This window comes from Perca flavescens, chromosome 6 (assembly GCF_004354835.1).
Source record: "Perca flavescens isolate YP-PL-M2 chromosome 6, PFLA_1.0, whole genome shotgun sequence".
Lineage (NCBI taxonomy): Eukaryota > Metazoa > Chordata > Actinopteri > Perciformes > Percidae > Perca > Perca flavescens.
In genome coordinates, this window is record NC_041336.1 from 33,958,652 (window position 1) to 33,980,580 (window position 21,929).

At 39.9% G+C, this 21,929-nt stretch overlaps 1 protein-coding gene across 5 annotated transcripts in view; it reads right to left on the minus strand.

Annotated features, from left to right (window-relative positions):
* tsnare1 (T-SNARE Domain Containing 1) overlaps positions 1 to 21,929 on the minus strand; it is a 225,413-nt gene that overhangs the window by 84,063 nt on the left and 119,421 nt on the right. For all 5 annotated transcript variants that reach the window (XM_028581222.1, XM_028581219.1, XM_028581223.1 and 2 more), the window contains exon 9: positions 13,673 to 13,745. In XM_028581222.1, coding sequence (XP_028437023.1) covers positions 13,673 to 13,745 — 73 coding nt within the window. The remainder of the gene's footprint in view (positions 1 to 13,672; positions 13,746 to 21,929) is intronic.

Genomic DNA, 21,929 nt, shown 5'->3' on the forward strand with positions numbered 1-21,929 from the left:
GGGTTATGTTAATGATGGCTGTCAAAGACTCAAATGGTGAAAAATATTTCAACGGTCTGACTCCAAAATTAAGAAGTACACAGTAGTATTTGCTGTAATGTTTTTAGAAAGAACTCATTCATTTTGCTTTACCTGGAATTTAAGAACATTAGCAGCTATCAAACATAGCACAGCACATCTTTTCAATGATAATCTGGCTACTAAATGAAGCTTTAATAAAAAATTAAAATATGTTTATTTGGCTGTTGGGCTAGAATTTCTGTGGATATTAATGGTCCCCAGACAATGATTCCTCGGGCCCTATCTTGAACCCGGCGCAGCACAAAGTCCGACGCAAGTGTCTTTGCTAGTTTAAGACCGATGCAGTTGTCAATTTCCTGTCCAGCGTCGATGTTGTTTAAATAGCAAATGCACCTGCGCCCATCTATGCACCCATGGGCGTGCTGGTCTTACAGGGAGGTGTGTTCAGGTGTATTCTTGGTGTATTGCTATCTTGAGGCAGCGGAAAGTGTTTGCGCCATTGACCAACAAAAACCTGGTCTAAAATCTATAACTCAGCATTTCATTGTTATTTTAACAGCTAATGCGCCTAGGCTCGTGCATAGCGCACACACACTATGCTTGTTACACACACAGGGATGCGCAACAGCACACACACATGCAGAAGATTAAAAATACAAATATTACAATGTGAAATAGTATTATATAATCTGCTCACGCTCTTTCACTTCACGCTAGGGCTTTGACTTTTGCCCAGAAATTCAAAAACATATTCGAAGTTCATTTGTTTATTAATATGCAAATATATTCGAGTATTTATTAATAATATTTTGACCATTAAATGCCTTCAGTAATATTTTTATCAAACTTAAGTTGTATATGTTCTGCCCACCAGAGGGCAGTGTATCAGTCAATGTCAATAAGCAGACAATGTTTTCAGAAGAAAAACATTATTAAAAGTCAAACCCTGGATTAAACACAAACAGTATGCTTTTGACAGGAAGTTCGGAGCTTTCACCATAGCCTACGTAAGTGGTCTGATGTTTATATTTATGCGCTGGTGTGTGCGTTGAGGCGGCGCGTGTGTGTGTGGTGAGAGAGTGACGGTGACTACTGGTAGCTTCAGAGCGAATAGCGACTCTAGAGTCATAGTGAGAGGAACAAAGCGTCTCCCCTGTGTTTTCTGACCATGGTGAGACATGTGTAGCAGGAAAAGTTAACTCTCTCATTGATTTCATGTTGTTTATGGAGAAGGAGAACCAGGAAATGAGTCGGGGGAAATGCAACGCTACCAAGCCACGGCCGAGGGACATGCGTCGCCGCGACCTATAGTTACATTTTGAAATGCATGAAAAAGCCTCAGAATCTGAATTGAAAACATTTACAAGCAAACAGTTACAAAAAATAATAGGTTCGAATATTAAGACGTGCTTAATATTCGTTCAAATATTATTTATTTTTTTTATATTCGAATAACGAAGTTCGGAGTCAAAGCGCTACTTCACGCATGAGCAGATCAGTTTCTTCTCCTGAAAATCTCTCCTTCCTGCTCAGCAAAATGCTCCAAGGTACAAACGCGCCTGGCTTTTAAAGGGAATGGGAGATGACACTCTGATTGGTTTATTGCATGCTTTGCCTAAAACTCACCTATGATTAATTAAAACACTAAGACACAATCCTTTTGAACCAATGGCCTGGCGCACGCACACTTTTTTCGCTGTTAAACTAGCAAAAGTGGATTCGTACACACCCTAAGGCCTAATCAGGAACTATTTGCATTCGTACACAGAACTATCTAAATCTCATACACAAATTTCCATGAAACGTTTGTGAAAATGAAATTCATGCTCTCAAGAGGATGAACCCATTCCCTCCATGAGCTTTATTCTAGTGACACCTTAAGTCCACACTGTTATTGTTGTACCAATGATTTCTCATCCTCATAATTGTTTGTATGGGTCTGATTTTGATTCATTCAAGCCCCAAAGGGAAGAAACCCTTTTAGGACGCTATAAGATTTTCAGTGCCACATTTTGGACAAATTCATTCAAACATTGCAAATACCAAAATAAATACAGTAAAGTACCAGATCTGTAGTACATTGTAATCCAATAGAAATAAGCTCCCATCCAATCCCAGAATGTTAATCACCCTGTAAAACAAAAACAATGCACTCTTTTGAAATGTACAAATGAATATATTTTTAACACCGCTTTTGTTTAAGTATGTCAGAGTTTGTGTCTGCCTGCTGAGCCAACCTTATTGATTGCCTATCTCGACTCAGGCTTTAATACAGTGTGCCCTTAAGCAGCACAAGAGGCCATAAAAGCACAAATCCTTCCTTCTTGAGCCTATTCATTTCTTTGTATTACCTGCTGCTTTTGCTACAAACGCCTCCACAGCACAATCACATATTATTCATATCCGCCACTACAGCAAGAAACCCTTCAAAAAAGACCAAAGGCAATTTCAGCGCATTTCTTTTAATGGGGATAAGGTCCATTATCGCATGGCTCTGTAATGATCAGATTGGACTTCTGCTGTGGTATAATGCCATGAACTCTGCAGTCTTCTATCTCCACGTTCACCCATCTGGGTGGGAGCACACTGTGTTCCTCTACCCATGTCCAAAACGCCATTTCGTTCACATGCAAATGACAAAATGGCTGAAAAACTCAGTGCAGTTCATGCATGTCTGATTATGCTGTACAAGCACAAGATGTAGCAGAATTCACAACTAGAAGAAAGAACCGAGTGTGACGGAGAAAGGGTGGAATGTGTTTAAGTGCTTAACGTTTCATCTCGTTCAACTCTCAGTAGTAGTTCCCTTAGTCTTTGATTCAACGTTTTCTTTATTCTCTGTTAAGCTTCAAGCTGCAAAGGTATGTTCTAAAAGCTCAATTTGTTGCTGTGACCCCGAGAACATAATGTACCTAAGGAAACTGAAGCTGTTTTCTTCATTTGCTTGTGTTTCGTCTATTTCTATGTGTTTCCTTAAGGAGCCGCATGTTTAGCTCTCAGGGCCACCATAGTGTGTGCTGTTTTATATTAATTTCATTGGAAAGCATGTGGATTGTTCAAGTGTGGTGGTTCACGTAGTTATGGTCCATTTTGTTCTTGACATTTTTAGGTTTCATTTCAAACACCATACAAATACTGTCAATTCTTTAATACTGTTAAGGACCTTTATTTTTCATACATCAACTGCAGAGAGAATCAGGCTTTTATTTAAATAGACATTTTTGTTAAGTGTATTTCATCATTTTTGCAAGTTGCCTTCTAATTCTCTGATCTGTTCCGATGTTAATTTGCTCGTGTTAGCAGAAAAATGTTTCTCATGTACACAAGAAAATAAAATGCCCCATGTGCTTTGGGGCTCTGTAGTTTTTGTTTCCGAGTAATGTCTAGAAACAGTTCTTAATAATGGCTGCACAGAAAAATGACTTATATTAATTATTTTAATTACACATTTAACATGTGTTCAAATATTTCATAAACTCTTTTACTACCCCATTTATTTTACTCAAGGTATTAAATGTTATTTTTGTAAATATTAAGCAGCATAAAAAGCATAATGTCAATATATTAGATTTTTTTAAGATACTTTAACTACAGTAACATTTATTTTCTTGTTTTAATTAAATGTATCACCATCATCAAAGTTTACATTACTCAATGGAATGTTTTGACATCTTGAATTTCTTTTAAAGGTATCTTGTGGATTGCTCGACCTTGTGTAGTGCTATGGAGCTATTTGTCTTGTGCACGAGGGCACACATGAGCGTGAACGTGCATGTGGGTGACGCAATCCAAAGCCCTGCCAATGGTGTTACACTATTCCGTCAACAGGTTGCGTTAATGCACCAACAAAGGCAGAAAGTAGCCAGCAAGTAGCATGGATGTTAGTCTGTATCAACGACGATTAATTTATTATTTATTTTCGGCCAGTTGTCCCTCATTTTCGGCCGGATTTTTCCTATCCCAGAATGCTATGTGGACTAGCCTGACCCTCCTCCGCAGCACTGCAATGCGAGACTACATGGATGTAAACAACGCAGGTTTTGCAAATAATGTATGGGGAAACAAATGTATTCATCACATTTGTTAGAACTTCAGGATTCAAACAATGTATTGGTGAGAAATACTTTATATGTAAAAATTACGTGCAGTTTTTTCACACTTAGAAAAAGTTATGTCATAATTTTTCATTTGCAATTTTAAAGCTATAGTGCGTAGTTTCTGTCTCCCCCATGAGGAATTCTAAGTAATGACAACAAAACTGTCAGTGCGTACACATGATACAAGCCTTCCGTGATCTCGCACCACCCCCACCCCTCCTCCATGCAGTTGCTAGAAGCCAAGGAGGACACGGAGGATTAAGATACCATTTTCTAAACATAGTCATACTGAGAACTACAGAGTTTTGTGGAGCTGATAGTCTTAACTAGCTTTCTAGCTACTCATTTGGCAATGGCTTGAATGTAGCAGATGTCCTTTTTAATTAAAAAAAGTTACGCACTAAAGCCAAATTGGGCCCAAAGAGTTAATATTTTGTGTGGCCACCATTATTTTCCAGCACTGCCTTAACCCTCTTGGGCATGGAGTTCACCAAAGCTTTACAGGTTGACATTTTCACTTAGGGGTGTACTGACTTTTGTTGCCAGCGGTTTAGACATTAATGGCTGTGTGTTGACTTATTTTGAGGGGACAGCACATTTACACTGTTATACAAGCTGTACACTTAATACTTTACATTGTAGCAAAGTGTAATTTCTTCAGTGTTGTCCCATTAAAATATATAATGAAATATTTACAAAAATGTGAGGGGTGTACTCACTTTTTTGAGATACTGTACATATTATTTTTTACTACAAAGGAAATTATTTGGATAAATGCCATGGTTTTATTTTGAATCTTTCAATTCTATTCAGTAAATGTTACAGTATATCCATGAATGTAAATGGTCTGAAAGAAAAACAAAATATTGGCCAATTTAAAAATTACATTAAATTATATTTTGAAATTTTATAAGGACTGCCAAATAGGAACGCCAACCGGACTCTATAAACATCTACAATGCCTTACAAATTCTTAAATGTAAAGTTTATAAACCCCTTTTTGTTTATGTCTGTCCTTCAGTATTTACTGTATTCCTTGTGTTATTGTATTTTGCTTAAATAATAAAGGTTTGAAAAAAAACATTTGAAAGCTTAAGAGCAGTATACCAACACTGTTTAACTATATTTGACTTAGGGCGCTATCTTGCCTTTGTACACCGACGCATGTATCATTCTTATTTTACACCCGACACACAGCGGACTTTTCCCTCCACAGACGCACGTCGGTAAATTAGGGAATGTATTTGCGCTCCTGGGGGCGGTTCAGCGGAAAGAGGAGGCGTGTTCAGGCGCAAACGTTCCCCAGTGCAATTTTGCAGTTTCACAAAAAAATTTCGCCACAGACCAGGAAAAACCTGGTCTAAAGTCAGTGGCGCCTTATTCAGATGCCATAATGTAGCGTGTGCACAACGCGCATACACTTTGCTTCTCTCATCTACACGGACGCAGCAGTTCCCATTTTTGCAAACCATACATCAGGGCTCGACATTAAGGCTTGTCTGCTTGTCCGGGACAAGTGGGTTTGTTGTTGGACAAGTGGAAGAGAAATTTACTTGCCCCACTGGACAAGTTAAAACTCAAACAAAACAAAATGCCACATATTTTGTCAATGTTACAGAATTGAAACAAACATATTTTACCCCACAATCCCGGGCAGCGGGTCGGCGGGCCGCTAACGTTAGACCCAGCCCGCTGTTCAGCGCATTCTCCGAAAGCAAAGCAGCATGAAAGCACGGCGAGCTAGCCGGTGTTAGCTTGCTAACTCCACCTTAACGTTACCTCCTTGCCACATCGTTCACAGAAAACAAGCTGAAAACAGAAGTCACTCGTGGCGATAGCAATGTGCTTTGTGTGGATGAAGCATTATATACGTTATGTGCCACTCATTCCGTTTATGTTACAGATTTTACTTTACCGATTTGAAACCAATACATTAACTAACGTTAGACCCAGCAGCAGCGGGAGAGCGGACCGCTGACGTTAGACCCAGCCCACTGTTCAGCTCCTTCTCTGTAAGCGATACAGCATGAAAGCACCGCGGAACCAGCAAGCCAGGCAGCCGGTGTTAGTTAGCTAACGTTAGCATGCTAACTACGCTTTAACGTTACCCCGTCCCCACATCGTTCACAGAAAACGAGCCGAATAAAGCTGTCACTCGTGGCGATAGAAGTGTGCTTTGTGCGGATGAAGCATGAAGTTAATTTGACTCTTGACGGCTGGCTCTCTGCCTCGTAACGTTACTAGCTGCTCCGCTACTCGTTTGTAGCGGATTAAATATCAGGTAATAATCAACTGTAAAGTAGCTACACCTTTTTAAAAGATCCCTTGGTAAGTGAAATTGTAGAAAAAAAAAAAAAAAAAAAACACGTTGACACCAACATTTAGTGGCAAAATCCATTGTTATGTCTACAAAATTATTTTAGATATAGTATAAGTTCAAGTCACCACTACCTCTGGTCAAAATATTGAATTAGTATCTCAATATATTGACTCCGTATCTCAGAATATAAACAAAGAATATCAAAGTAATGAGAAACTATAAAATATTGACTTAATCTCAATATATTGGCTTAGTATTGTAATATTGACTTAGTAACTCAACATATTGGTTCAGTATCTCAAAATATCTCAATTGACATAGTAACTTAGAATATTGACTAGGAATCTGAAAGTAATGAGAAACTTTAAAATATTCACTTAGAATCTCAATATATTAACTTCTGCACACCGGCGTGCAAAGTATAACTTTGTATTATGAGTCTGGAGATCCTTTTTTCTTGTTGAAGGGGAAATCTATTCTTGGGACACATTTGTTTCTACTGTTTAAACTGAATTGTATTAATGTTTATAGTGTTTGTATGCTTTCAGTGGTTTCTTCAAATTCTGCATTAGCAAAACATAAAAAAAATTATAAAATGATTAATCTTTACCCGGACAAGTGAAACGTAAATGTACTTGTCCGAAGGACAAGTGCCTCAAGTTAATGTCAAGCCCTGATACATAATTACAAGGAAAAATATTACTGAAAATGCACTTCAGGTGTTTGGATAGGTCAGGAGGCACTTTACAGTACAGTCCTCAAAAAGTCACAGCATTCTTTGTGGCTTGTTGTGTTTTCCATGAATCATGGATGTGTTGATGACATAAATGAGGAAATATTAGAGGACTTAAGGAGACGTGATGTTGAACTACGGCGGGATTGGACACTTCAGCGGGATCTGGTCCAGGAGTGGCAATGGTGGAGTGGGGGGAGGAGGAAGGGGCACAACAGTGCAGGTGGTGCGTTTGGAGGCCCACGCTCCATGGCTGCAGCAATCCTCTCCATAGGCTACTGTGGAGATGCGCCTGAGAGAAATCCACCGTTATAATAGCAATCTGCCACGTAACAAGCGCGCCTGCTCTTAAAGGGAATGTGAGATGACGCTCTGATTGGTTATTTTCACGTTATGCCCAAACTACACCTAGCTACTTCAGACCAACCCATTTTAGATTTGCGTCGGGCACAAGACTCATTTATCCCGCCGGTATAATAGCAACAGCGGCCGAGATCTGACCCACAAAGCTACTTGCGTTTCACGTTTGATACTTGCGTTTCCGATCCTTAAAATAGGGCCCTTTAGTTTGTACTTGATCAGATTTCAATTTGCAATTACTATAGTTTTTTTTTTATTTTTTTTATTTGATTTCTCTGTCATGCCAAACATGTGGCCCATCCCATATGGGATTACAAGACACCACCAGCCTGTTTAACAGACATATTCTGGTCTTGCATATACAAATCATGAGGAGTAATATATGAATAACAGAAAACAAAGAACAAAAACAAAAAAATATGAGAAAAGACCAAAACCGTATATACAAACAAATATCTACGCATCATCTCGGTAAAGAGCTTCTTTCCTCTTCTACCAGGCTTTCTCAACATAATTGGCTAATTTATATCCTTCACATGTGAACAGCCATCTCAGTCTTTGAGCATCATCCATATTTACAAATGGACAAATATATGTGAGAAGCCCACTTACTGCTGCTTTATGTTTCTGACTGTCATTCCACACACACAAACATGACATATTACCACTTTTCATAATTTGGCCTGAAGACTCTCTTTCTGGTAATGCACAATAAAAGCATAAAAGAAGTTCAGCTAGTGTGAAGACTTCCAACAGTCTTGGATTAGTCTTTTGTTGTGTGCTAATTATGGATGGATGGATGGATGATGTGTGAGGTGTGTTAGTGTTATGGTTCAATATGGGCCACCTAAAAAACCCTTTTGAAAAACAAAAAGAAACCCACCACTTCTCCATTGTGTGCACCATCCGTTGTCTAAAGGTCAACCATAATAATTAAGAACAGTGCATTGGGGAAAAACTTTAAAAAAGGGAAAAAAATACAGGTATTCCATTCTTGTAGAACTGTGGTGAGTCAGCCCAACTCTAAAGGGTATTTAAAGGCCATCTACATTAGCCTGATTGAAGGCTGCAGACAAAAGGACACTACAACAAAAAGGCAGCAATTAGCAAAAGTTATTGGGTCCCATTCCTTCCAAAAAAGCTAATCACCCACACCTACAACACCCCCCCCACACACACACACACACCATAAATCTGAATAAAGTGTGCATTAAGCATTTGTACCAGCACTATTTATATTAGGGCTGTAGCGATACACTAATCTCACGATACGATACACAATATTCAGCTCACTATACCATATATATCACGATATTCAGCCAACGATACGATTCAATACACTTATTTCATTTTCTGAAAGATTTAAAGGGGACAAAAAGATTTTGGTGACATCTTGTGAGTGTTCCATTTACTTGGATTTAATTAATTGAACTGAAAACATCAATTACACAATATGTCTCTCAACTACAATTTTCAGAATTTTTCTAAGCACTCCGGCGGTCGGACTTTCAAATAAAATGAATTTATACCTAATACACCTATTCTTTTCCCTTTCTTACTGAATTAATGCTATTTATTTATTTTTTTGTACATGTATTAGTGTGAGCAAACTCCTAAAAAACATGGAAACTCCCTAATGATAACTGGCTCTTTAACTAGAAAAAGATCTCAGACTAGGAGGCAGTTCACTGAGGAGTGATGGTTAAAGTCTGTGATTATGGAAACATTATTGTAGTATGCAGCATCCTGATTGGTGGAAAATGCTTGCAGAAAGGCTGTTGTCAGGTAAACATGTCACTGTCAAAGACGCTGAAGCAAAAAGTTGAGGTGGAAAAGCCAAAAGCCCAGCTTTAATGATGAATGGACTGATAAGCAGGCTATGCACTCGTCATGTATGCCTCATTTGCAATGAAACGATGTTGCAAAAAAATACAACCATCATCATCATCATCATCATCACTGAACATAACGATCGCGTCATTCACGTGCATATTAAGTAGCTCCAGATTGTCGGCTCTAGCGGAGGGTTTGCTTTGTTCAGCCAGCAGTGAGGTTTACAAGAATTTGTCAAAATTTCCAGATTCCCGGCAACCTAAGATAAACAGTTAGACTACAAACCGACAGCTTTTGTTTTAGCTTGTTTGTAAAAATTCGCTATTTGCAGAGTAGAGCTGTGTTTGTGTAAAACAGCGCGGTGGACTGAGCAGATTGAAATATCGCTTTCTGCATGTTTATGCCGGTCTACACAGGTGAGTGCATTGATAAGTATTGACTTTCTACTCACGAAGGTTTAATTGTAGCCTATTTACAGAAAAGAGACCAGCTTGAGTTAATCTGCCCCAGCGGCCGTTGGTAACTCTGTATCGTTCCCAGTTAGGTGCTGCGTGTTTTAACCTTTAACGCACACACATCTCGGCTCAGCGGTGTGTGTGTTTTAATGCACACACATCTCGGCTCAGCTGTGTGTGTGGAGCTCGGTCATCGCTGTAGAGAATCCCGGCCAGACTAAAAGCTTTGGCGGCGGGCCGCCAGTTGACGTTGGCTGCTCTACAGCGACACTAGCGGCTGGCTGACCAAATCGCTCTTCCTGCAACGTGAACGGGGGTAAACACGGGGGATTTGAATGGGACTTATGTATCGATACTCGCGGCATAAAAATCGATACTTTCTTGGGGAATAAAATATCGATTTATATCGCAGAATCGATAAAATTGCTCAGCCTTAATTTGTATACAGTGTTTATTAAACCTAGCTCTTTGCTATTGTCTCTTATGTCTTGCCCTTCTTGCGTCAGATACAGTCAGCTCTGCATGGCCTGGGTATGTCTACAAATATTCACTTGTACTTTAAGTATTTCAACATTTTATTAACTTGCACCGCCACTTTTAATATTCCATCAAGATCTCCATCATGATTGTTTTTTTTTGTTTTGTTTCGTTGCCTATTGCTCTGAATGTTTGCATGTTTCAAGAAAATGTCAGCGTTGCTTGGCTGTGTTTGCTGGCTGTGTCCCATCAGTGTCACATTTAGACTCGCTTGGACGGGACTCTCGCGTCCCTGGGTCAGGACTTACATTTAACTGACATGCGGCACAAGAACGGGCCAACTAGGTTTAGGAAAAGATGGTGGGTGGGGTTACAAAATGTACGTTTCAGTGACACGCGGGACAAGAATGGGACATAAACCCCGGTCTCCTGGGTGAAAGTCCTGCGTTATTTGGGGAACAAGAAATGGGTAAACAACGTAAAGCTGTTCTGCAGCAATGGAGGTTGATCAAGCTTTGAAAGTTGGTGTTACCAATTCCCACAGGTGTTCCAACTTGTCTGGATTACTTAAAACCCCATCTGTTTGTATAAAAGTGGTAGGCTCGTTTGAGATGAGCCAGATCTGCGCAGAATCGATCACCGGCGATCGCCGCCCAATGCATGCCAGTTAGATTCTTGTCCGACTTGATCCCGACTTGCTCTGACGTCATGCACACGTGGGCAACGATAATCTCACGAGACCAAGGCGGCCGCAGTTCTGAGCCGCAGGTAGCGCAGTTGCTTTTCACCAACTGCAAGAGCCAGGCGGACGCAGGCGGACCCAGTGCATGCTGGGAAACGCCGGCCTCTCAGCTGATTGAACAGCTGATTGGTTCAGAATCGACTCAACATGATGACGTTTTATATAAACTTTTTTATTTGATTTTTAATCGGAGGGATTTTAACTGCTATTTGTCTAATTTAAAGGCTTATTTGGTACAGAACACCTGTTGTGAGGCTGATAGTTACGTTTAGAAGTCAGAGAGACTAAATCTGTTCAGATTACGGATCATCTACAGTCTGTTGGTAATTAAAATCAGCAACAGATCACATGTAGAGAATTTTGACAGCTACTCAACAACAACTCGGTAACAACTGGAGACTGTGTAGGAGCTGATATATGGGTCTGATAACATTTTATTAAATCGGAATCGGACCACAGTGTTTCTGTCACTTCCTATTCAGCCTGAATGCTGCTGAAATCAGCTGGAAAACTGTCCGACTTGAGAGCAGACTTTTGTCAACGCCCCCGGCTGCTGCCGCCTGCTCTCTTCCGCTTTACAGGCGAGGAGCAGTTCATCTCGAACGAGCCTATTGTTGGAACACACTGTGGTACCATTATACCCTCGTGAGCAGTTGAACAGTATTGTACTGCAGAAATTTGTGTCTTGCTATAAAAATGGCAGGAAAAAGGAAATTAACAATGGAAGAGAGACAGACCATCATAACACTTAAGAATGTTGGTCTTTCCTACAGAGAAATTGCAAAGAAAGTCAAGGTGTCAGTGAATACAGTATTCTTCACCATCAAAAGGCACTTAGAAACTGGGGGAAACTCTGACAGGAAGAGGTCTGGCAGACCCAAAGCCACAACAGAATCAGAAGACGAGTTTCTGAGAGTCAACAGCTTGCGTGATATGCGGCTCACAGGACAACAGCTTCAAGCACAGCTTAATAGTGGTCGTAATAAGCAAGTCTCAGTTTCAACTGTAAAGAGAAGACTTGGAGCTTCAGGTTTGATAGGTTGAGTTGCAGCAAGAAAGCCATTGCTAAGACATCAGAATAAGAAAAATAGGCTTGCCTGGGCCAAGAAACATCGTCAATGGACTACTGAAGACTGGAAGAAGGTGTTATGGACTGATTAATCAAAATTTGAAATCTTCGGTTCATCACGCAGGAATTTTGTACGCCATCGAGTAGGCGAAAGGATTGTTCCTCAGTGTGTGACATCAACTGTCAAACATGGAGTAAGAAGCATGATGGTCTGGGGTTGTTTTGCTGGATCCAGGGTCGGTGATTTGTACAGAGTGAAAGGCACCCTGAACCAAAACGGCTACCACCACAGCATTTTGCAGAGCCATGCAGTACCCTGTGGTATGTGCCTAGTTGATCAGAGGTTCATCCTACAGCAAGATAATGACCCCAAACATAAGTCCAAGCTATGCCAGAACTACCTTAGGAAAAAAGAACAAGATGGTAAGCTTAAAAACATGGAGTGGCCAGCACAGTCACCAGACTTAAACCCCATTGAGCTGGTTTGGGATGAACTGGACAGAAAAGAAAGCAAAGCAACCTGCCACAGTGCCACACATTTATGGGAACTTCTGCAACAGAGTTGGGAAGAACTTTCGGAAGAAAGTACATATTGACATATGTATATGTCAATAATTAGTTTTAATGTTAAACATAAATAAAGCACAGTGAATCCTTAAGCTTAACTGTATCTGTGGATGGCTACCTAAGTACAGGCCGATAAGCATCAATGTTTTGTATATTTTATATATTTGTCTTTATTTATATTTACCTTTGCTAATATGTTGGACTTATGTTTATGTATATTCTCAGACATATTAACTTTAGAACTTGTCGTCCCCCCTCCCCCCCCGGCATAACTCAGCATCCCCTGTTGAAGATCTCTGCCTTTACGCCTAAAAAGTTAAATTAGCCTCCCACTTAATGATTTGGTTAACTTAGCCAAAAAACAAATGTAAATGAACTGACTCTTCTCCAGCCACAGGTGAAAGTGTTTTGCAACACTGAACAGCTTGTGACAATCACCTCAATTTGGAAAGTCACCTGCCTTTCAGACCCTTGAATTCTACTCAGAATCGATCCATAACAATATTTTTCAGGTATTAATGGTTGGTTGACATTTGTAAGTAACAATTCTCTTGAGAATGTTCATGATGGAGCCAGACACAGCTGATAGCAAAACCTCTATCTGCCCTATATTTGTGCACTACGTTTAGTTGTTTTTTTTGGTCTAAGTCTAAATCACTGCAGGGTGCGGAGAGCAGTTTAAAGATATCAGGGTGTCTAAATGGATTTTCTCTAACAGTCCAATGTTTATATACACCCAGAGCATTTTGCGGAGTAGAGGTTACAAAGTTACTTTTGCCCAGCAGAATTTTCAAGCTCATGTTGTTATTAATCAGGCATATCAAATTGAAACATGGCCACAAAGGTTATCTTTGCTAATTAAGTCAGGGACAACAATGTGAACAAGATTTAAATCTCACACACACACACACACACACACACACACACACACACACACACACACACACACACACACACACACACACACACACACACACACACACACACACACACCTTACCTATGGCGTCTCCTTGTTCATGGACCATACTGGCCAGATCCTTCATGATTTGACTGACGTCCAGCATGTCTCTCTGTGGAGAAAACACAGAGTATATACTCATGTTACACCGCTATTCAACTCAGTGTCTTACATCAGTACTGGCACTGATTGGCTGAGAACACATAATAGATACAGGAAACCCAAAAACTCCTGACTTGGTAAAATGGTTAATGGTTGATATTGTCAGAATCACAATGGACAATTTAAAACAAAATCAAAGTTGGTGCAGCTGAACCAGAGATATATATATTTTTTATTCCATGCATTATTTCTTATTGTCAAAACCTAGCCTGCAATACCCACAATGCAACTTGAATGTTGACAGTCTCAAGTGGGTGCAAATAGTCATAAAAAAACACCCAAGGTTGCCTGAACTAAGACAAAGATGCATCCTCTGAGCAACAAAAGTCATTAATACAGGGGCCTTTCTAGCCCTATGTAGCATAACATACAAACACAAAATAACAAAGAGCTGGAGCTCTTTATTAATTCTGAGATTAGTTGGAGTCTGAGGCCACACTCTGACAGTGGTGGAATGTAACTAAGTACATTTACTCAAGTACTGTACTTAAGTACAAAGGTTGAGGCATTTGTACTTTACTGGAGTCTTTTCTTTTCATGCCACTTTCTACTTCTACTCCGCTACATTTCACAGAGAAATATTGTACTTTTTACTCCACTACATTCATCTGACAACTTTAGTTACTTTAAAAATTAAGATAAAAAAAAAACCACAAACAAAAGTTTATAAAATCTGATGTTTTATTCTAAATGAAACTAGCCAACAATATAACTGCCTACAAGCCCAGCTGAAATGATTAGACCATTAAACACACAACTGTTTGGTTCCTTTACACTTTCTAAAATGGGAGGAGTATTTTACTTTTAATACTTTAAGTAGCCTACATTTTCCTGATGATACTTACATACTTTTATCTAAGTAACATTTTTAATGCTGGACTTTTACTTGTAGTTGTATTTTACAGAGTGGTATTAGTACTTTTAGGATGTGAATACTTCTTCCACCACTGCAGTCTGCACATAAAATCTGCATGTACAGACAGTATTGGCTGTTTGGGGCAAATACACAGACTTCACCAACAGCAAAATTGCTTTGCGAAAATGTCTGAACACACCTTCAGAATTTACCTACTGAATTCTTTACGATGTTGAACAATACCACCATTAGAATTATTACATGACTGTTATGATTAGGGGAATGGTAGACCCAAAAATGCAGACAACAGGGCAGTGGTGTGCTTGAGGATTTAATAAAATAAAAAGTGATACAACAAAAAGGGGTCCTGAAGAAAGCAGGCAAAAATGGTACCAAAAACCATTGAAGAACCAAAAGACCAGGCATCCAAAATAAACTGGCACACTGAGACAAAGGGGATTAAACTTACACACACACAATTATCTGACAACAGACAAAGACAACAAAGACTAAATACACAAGGTAAAGAGGGTGAAACAAGGGACAGGTGACACGAGGGCTCAGGAACAGGTGAAACACATCAAGGTGGGGCAGACAATCACAAAGGTGGGAAAACACAAGGCAGGAAGTAAAACAAGACATGACACAGGAGAAAAACACACTAAAAAATAAAACAGGAAACTGACACAAAACATACACAAGGATGAAAACAGGGTAAAACGCAACAGAGAGACAACTCAAGAGACAGTAATCAACAAGGAAACGGGGAATAATTTAACACAATAAAACAGGAAAAACTATAACAGAAAATTGCAACCAGCTGAATTTGTTTACTAGAGAAGTGTAAAGTGTGTCCTCTGTTGTTTTGCCTTGTCAGTAGCTATCCAAATCCACGTCAATCGAATTATCTGAAGTTCGCTAAAAACATTCATGCCATAAAGCCGGTGAAAGTGTTCCAACAGCTTTAAAGCAAATAAAAACCTATTGTGTCACATCCTGTTTTGCGATGAAATTGGCTAGTGACTTTGTTTGTAATTTTGATGGACACAACGCTTCCATTGCTGAATGTCGTGTTTGGTGACCACAAGATTGGTTTGGTTTGCCGTGTGTGAGCTGATAGAGATGAGAATCAGGCAGCTACAACTCTGAGGCCATGGACCAAAAAAAATGGTGAATTACCTTTCTGAGTTGGGAATTGTTTACATTATCAGTTATTTTGCCGATTGTATTCTTGATCAATCAGTTAATTGTTCGTCTATTAATTGTCAGTAAATATTGAAAAATGCCCACCACAGTTTCACAGAACCCAAATGTCTTGTTTTTTTCTGATCAATAGTCCAAAATCCATTGATATTCAGTTTACTCTTGGTGGATGACGAAGAACCTTTGCTATTTGTTCATGAAAAGACAATTATGGTCGTCTGCTCAATAATAGTGGCATCTAATAGATTTCCCTTATTAAACTACACTTTTGATTGTTATTTGATGTCTTGTGCAACTTTAGATGCTTATTACAAGACCTCAGATGTGCACATGCATTGATTTGTAAAAATCGAAATCAAGTTCCCTGTCCCTGTATAATTGAAAAATTTGGACTTGGGTTTTATCCTATATGGTGTGTGCTTGGCTTGACTTAGCGTAAAAAAAAGCAGAGGGAAGTTATTTCTCTGTAAGGGCACAGAGCAAACTAGTGCAGCTATGGTTAACCACGGCAAATTTGCCGCAGTCCCCAAGCTTTGTATCTGCTCTTAGTGTTTCAGCTCAAGCAATATGAAAGCTTATAAAACTCCTGTCTATCTCGTGCTCACAGGTCCCCGCTTTCCTCCATTATGGCTCCATGCAATCACAGCTGCGTTTGTGTAGCCTAACCCACTGGGCCATTCATCACAGGTGGCAGAGATTGCTGTGGAAACTGGCAGCCATCCTGCCACTTGGCAAAAACCATTTGATTCAAGCCAAAAATGGCCCCTGGCAAACCTTGTGATGCTAAAGACTTTTTTGTATTTATCTTTGGGCAACCCTGTCTATCATGCTGTAATAGAATAACAAATGTATTTTACCTGGCAAAGTATTGGGCAATCAGGGCTCATTTCATCATAACGACATGAACAGTGTGTAACCAATTTAGCAAATAGTGTGTGGAAGTGAATAGCAGCAAGAGAGACACACACAGGGAGAAGGCAGAGATGTGATAGGTTGGGTCCCCTGCCTGAGGGCTGAGTGGGTGGCCAGGCTTCAGGCCAAGACTGTGCCCTTTTCCATATTTCATGGGCTTTAAATTCTGCTCATCTAGCACCCACTGGATACTGGCACTGGGCTGGGAACCAGGACCGGAGATTGTTCTATCACATTTCGAACAACAGGTTTACTACAGGAGATTTTCTTATCAACCAGGGCAAGTATATTACCACTGCTTGGAGATAGTTTCTGCTTCAGTTCCTGTGGGGACCTGATCAGGTGCAGGGAAGGTAGTCAGAGTCAAGGGTTGCTTTCACACCTTTAGTTTGTTCCACTTGGTCCGGACTAAAAAAAAAAGAGTTCAGTGGCCTGTCATTTCACTCTGTTTAGTCTTCACACTAGGGATACAATGATTATCGTCTCTGGACGATTCTCTGCCCGTTTTTTGGCAGTTTGAAGACTATCTGTATCTGCGTTTGATTTTCCTGATAACCAATAAGTGGTCTACTTTGGCTCGGCTACAGCTCTGTGTCTGTCCCTCTGCTTTGGTTTCACTCACCACTGAGTCTGACTTAATGTCCCGCCACAACACTACCTGACTCTCTTTCACTGTTTATTATGTTTAAAGTTTCTAATTTATAAAATAATTGCTTAAAGCGTTTAAACAAAGTTTTGTGTTGCAGTTTGTAACATTCCAAAATCTAAATTTTGACTTAAATATTTTAATTTTCACTGTAAATGCATAGCGGGTCCAAATATCGGTTATCGGTTTTATTAACTACTACTGTAATAATCGGTATTAGCCTTTAAATAACAGTATCGGTTGATCCCTACTTCACACATGCCATGTCCCAAATCCATACCACATGTCACCAAAGTGACAAAATAAACTTTATTCAACACAGACAGTATGCATTATAAATATGGCCGATCTTCGAGTGCGCTGTTGACGGATAGAATTTTCCCACAATGCAATGCAGAGCCAGAGGAGCTACTTAAAGCTGGGAAATGGTGTCGTTGTGGACAACAAAAACAAGCAATCAATCTAAAAGACATTTTCCTTTGTTTCTGTGAAGCTTAACTTGCAGTAACAGCCAGAGTCTGATGCAGAGACTGTATGCCCCCCTCCATATTAGTGGATGGGACATGGGCCAAACTAAAAAGTAACACCTCAAATAACTTTTTTCAAAGATGGTTTATTCCATTTTAGGTTGTTTTGATCACGCTGATGTTTGTTCAAGTGTTCATTTTTCTGATAAGATTGTTTTTTATTGGTTATTTGATGCTATAAAATCAGGGTAAAACAAAAAGCAACAGAGATGATTTCTAGTCGCTCCCTGTCAGCCAGCCAGCCAGCCAACTTAACCCTTGTGTTGTCTTCCCGTCCACCTTGAAAAAAACACTTGTTTCAATGTTTTTGACGTCTTTTTTTCAGTTTGTTTTAGATTTTTCCAACGTTATAAATTGTTAATTTTTTCTTCTACACATTTTCAGCGCTTATTTCTATGTCCCATATTTTCTGATATAAAACAGAAATTGAAAACGGGTCAATGTGACCCGAAGTCAACACAAGGGTTAAGCCAATGTTAGCTTTGTACAGATCATAGGATTTCCCAAACTGAATAACTACGGCATATATAAACACAAAACTGCTTTGCTATCTCAATGTTGTTGTAAGTTAATCTGCTGAAATTTTTTTTTCCATCAACAGATTTTTAGGCCCACATTTAGCAAGCAATGGCGGAGTAATATTGTGCAGGGTGGGGGTGTGGCCTTGACCAACTGCCACTTTGCTCGTTTGAAAGCCATGATGTCTCTCTCTCATGGGCGGGCCAAATTCTCTGGGTGGGCAAAGCAGAGAAAGGGGAGGTAACCTTGCTCCTTATGACCTCATAAGGAGCATGATTCCAGATCGGCCCATCTGAGCTTTCATTTTCTCAAAGACAGAGCAGGATACCCAGGGCTCGGTTTACACCTATCACCATTTATAGCCACTGGGGGACCATAGGCAGGCTGGGGGAACGCATATTGATGTTAAAAAACCTCATAAAAAGTGAAATTTTCATGCCATGGGATCTTTAATGCGTTGATTTCTTCATAAGGAAGGCTCATTACTAAGTGAGGTGAGCTAAATTGGTGACCATAATAGAGCTGGTGAAGTTATCTAAAGGCGAAAAGGTCATGCCATTTCCTATTTTCAAGCCAAGGAAATAGGACAATCCTTTATGGGGGGAAACTGAAAAATATTGTTCCATTATTCCTGGCTCCAGCTATAGACAACTTACAATGTGTGTGTTTCCGACTTACATTATCATTGTCAATAATGTCACATCACATTGTACACACAGTAAATACAAGCAGCAGTGGGGGAAACCATTTGCGTCAGACTCTCAATGTCATTTGGAGATACCAGGAAGTTCTGCAACTACAGTATCGCCCACTTGGTTTAAAGAACTACAGAAGTACAGAAGTGTCATCAAAAGGAGTTTAGAAGTGCTTCTAAAAATGCATACATCTAAATAAAATGTTAACACAAATACAATTGATTCAGGTAATTTGATAGGAGCTGCACATTTGTGTCTTTTACAAATATTGAACATGATATAAAAATCTGCTAATTTAAGATTCATTTTCAATACTAGCAGCAGGGAAGCCATATCAGAATAATGAATGAACGTGTTTTTCCCATTGTCCAATTCATTATTTTTTTTACTTTACAAACGTCACGTTCAACGTAACTAGAAGTGAAGTAACGTTTAATTTGAATCCAAACCACAAACTGTAACAGGATTCAGAGAAAATGGCAGACCCAAATGCAGAGACAGCAGCAGCAGCAACAGGCAGTGGTGAGCTTGAGTATTTAATACAATAAAGTCCATACAACAGAAGGAGTCCTGAAGACAACAGGCAAAATAGTTCCAAACGTCAAGGACGTCAAAAACAGGAATCACAAAAAAACAGGAACACCAAGACAAAAACGGGGTAGGCTACGCACACTCAAAATACAATACAATGATCTGACAACAGACAAAGACAACAAAGAGACTAAATACACAAGGTAACGAGGTGAAACAAGGAACAGGTGACACGAGGGTTGAGGAACAGGTGAAACAGATCAGGTTGGGGCAGACAATTCCAAAGGCGGGAAAAACAAGGCAGGAAGTAAAACAAGACATGACATGGGAGAAAACAGACTACAAAATAAAACAGGAAACAGAGACATACACTTTCAAATGCACTTTCCATTTTAGCACTGACCCTACACAGTAGCGGTGTTGAAAAACTGTTCCCTCATTCACTCACTCACTATTCCCTACATAGTGTTTGTCAAATAGTGAACTATATAGGGATTGAGATTTCAGACACTCACTGAAAACACTGTTGCGTCAGTAGATGCGCCGGTTATTTGTGTGAAGGAGGCGGACGAACCCAGCATCATGTAAACAAACCATGACATGACAAAGGAGAAAAACACACTACAAAATAAAACAGGAAACTGAAACATACGCAACCATGACACACACTTTTCCTAAACTTAACTAAGTAGATTTGGTGCCTTAACATAACCAAACAGTGACCATTTCACAACGTTAACAACGACGTTTAAACTTGCGACCTTATGTTCAAAACCCCGACCAGTTCTCTGGTTTAGATATGAGGTCGTATATCCGCCACCACTTTATGATACGCTTTAGAGGTTAGGAACAAACAACCTATATCGACTTGTTTGGCATGAATGCAGCATTAGTGATAGCTGAATTTTCTCAGCACTGTAAGGAATTCTCCGCCACATCTTTCCTTCAGCACATGATGTTTTTCATCTTAGTCATGGAAAATTGGCAAGAAAAGGTAAAATGACATTATCTGTGACTGATTCACCCAGAGCCTGCCACAGCTCCAAGGGTCAGTGCTCTACAGCTGGCCCTGAACTGCATGCAAACAATGAACTTCCTGTTCGGGGAACAATAAAGTGCCACAGCACGTTTGTTGCGTTCCACAAATCATAATAAGTCAAACATATTCTTAGTGCTGACGCTCCCCACTGCTGGTCCTCTGATGCCTCCTGACAATCCTGCTGCTGTTGTTATTGTGTGTGACTGATGAAAAGAACACACTTGAAGGAAAAAAAAAAGAATGGCTCCAAGGGTTTGTATATTTTCATGAGACTAAAATGTCAGACAGCGATTCAGACATCTGTTCCATCTGACACTGGACTGCAGAGACAGCAAAAACACAATTAAACTCGAGGCCAAGATTTAAGAAAAAAAGAAGAAGAAAAAAAAATCACACGCACAAGTGGCAGCATCTGATTGGCACCTCAGTCACCAACGCTGCAAGCCTCGCATTTCTCCACTCATAAGGATCTGTCTGATACTGGCTGCTATGAACACTTGTGGGAGAGACTGCAGCTCAATCCAAAGCTTTGCAACCTGCAAATCGTCTGATAGATGATGGGCAAAAAATGGAAAAGTGACTTCTCTTTCCTGTAGTTTTCACGCTCATGTTACCTTAAGACTGTCCGATTCATCAGTTGCAAACACAATGACAATCTTCTGTGTGATTACTTTATTCTGCTTGTGTCTTGGAAAGCATACATTCTTCATTTAAAGCCAAATTTGCTGTGCACAGTTTGATGCCTTACAAGGTATCAGCACAATGAAGAGGATTAACAATCCAAGACATGACGGCGAGCGGCAGGGATTAGAGAAAGTGCCATATACAGAGCATGATTCTCCCAGCAAGAGTTTCATGCAAAGATTGCGGTTTATAGAGGCCAGAAGCATGCATGCTAATATGTGATTCAGTCTTATAGTGCAGAGTGGTGATGAGACAAACGGGCATGCATGGAGATCTCCTCTTGTGCCTGCAGAGGGAAGTGTGGCACAGCAGAGCCTCCTATCAGCCTCTTCCCGGTGAACCAGTGTCAATAATAAGAGCTGATTAAGTATGCAAGTCAGCCACAGAGAGGAAAAGCGCTGATAGACAACACGACCCTAAAGAGGTGTGTGGGAGATTTTTCACACCTTGTTCGCTGGTAGAAGTTACTTTGAACTCTGACGTGCTCTCTCCCACGTAGTTTGCTTCTTTTGGCCAAATGAG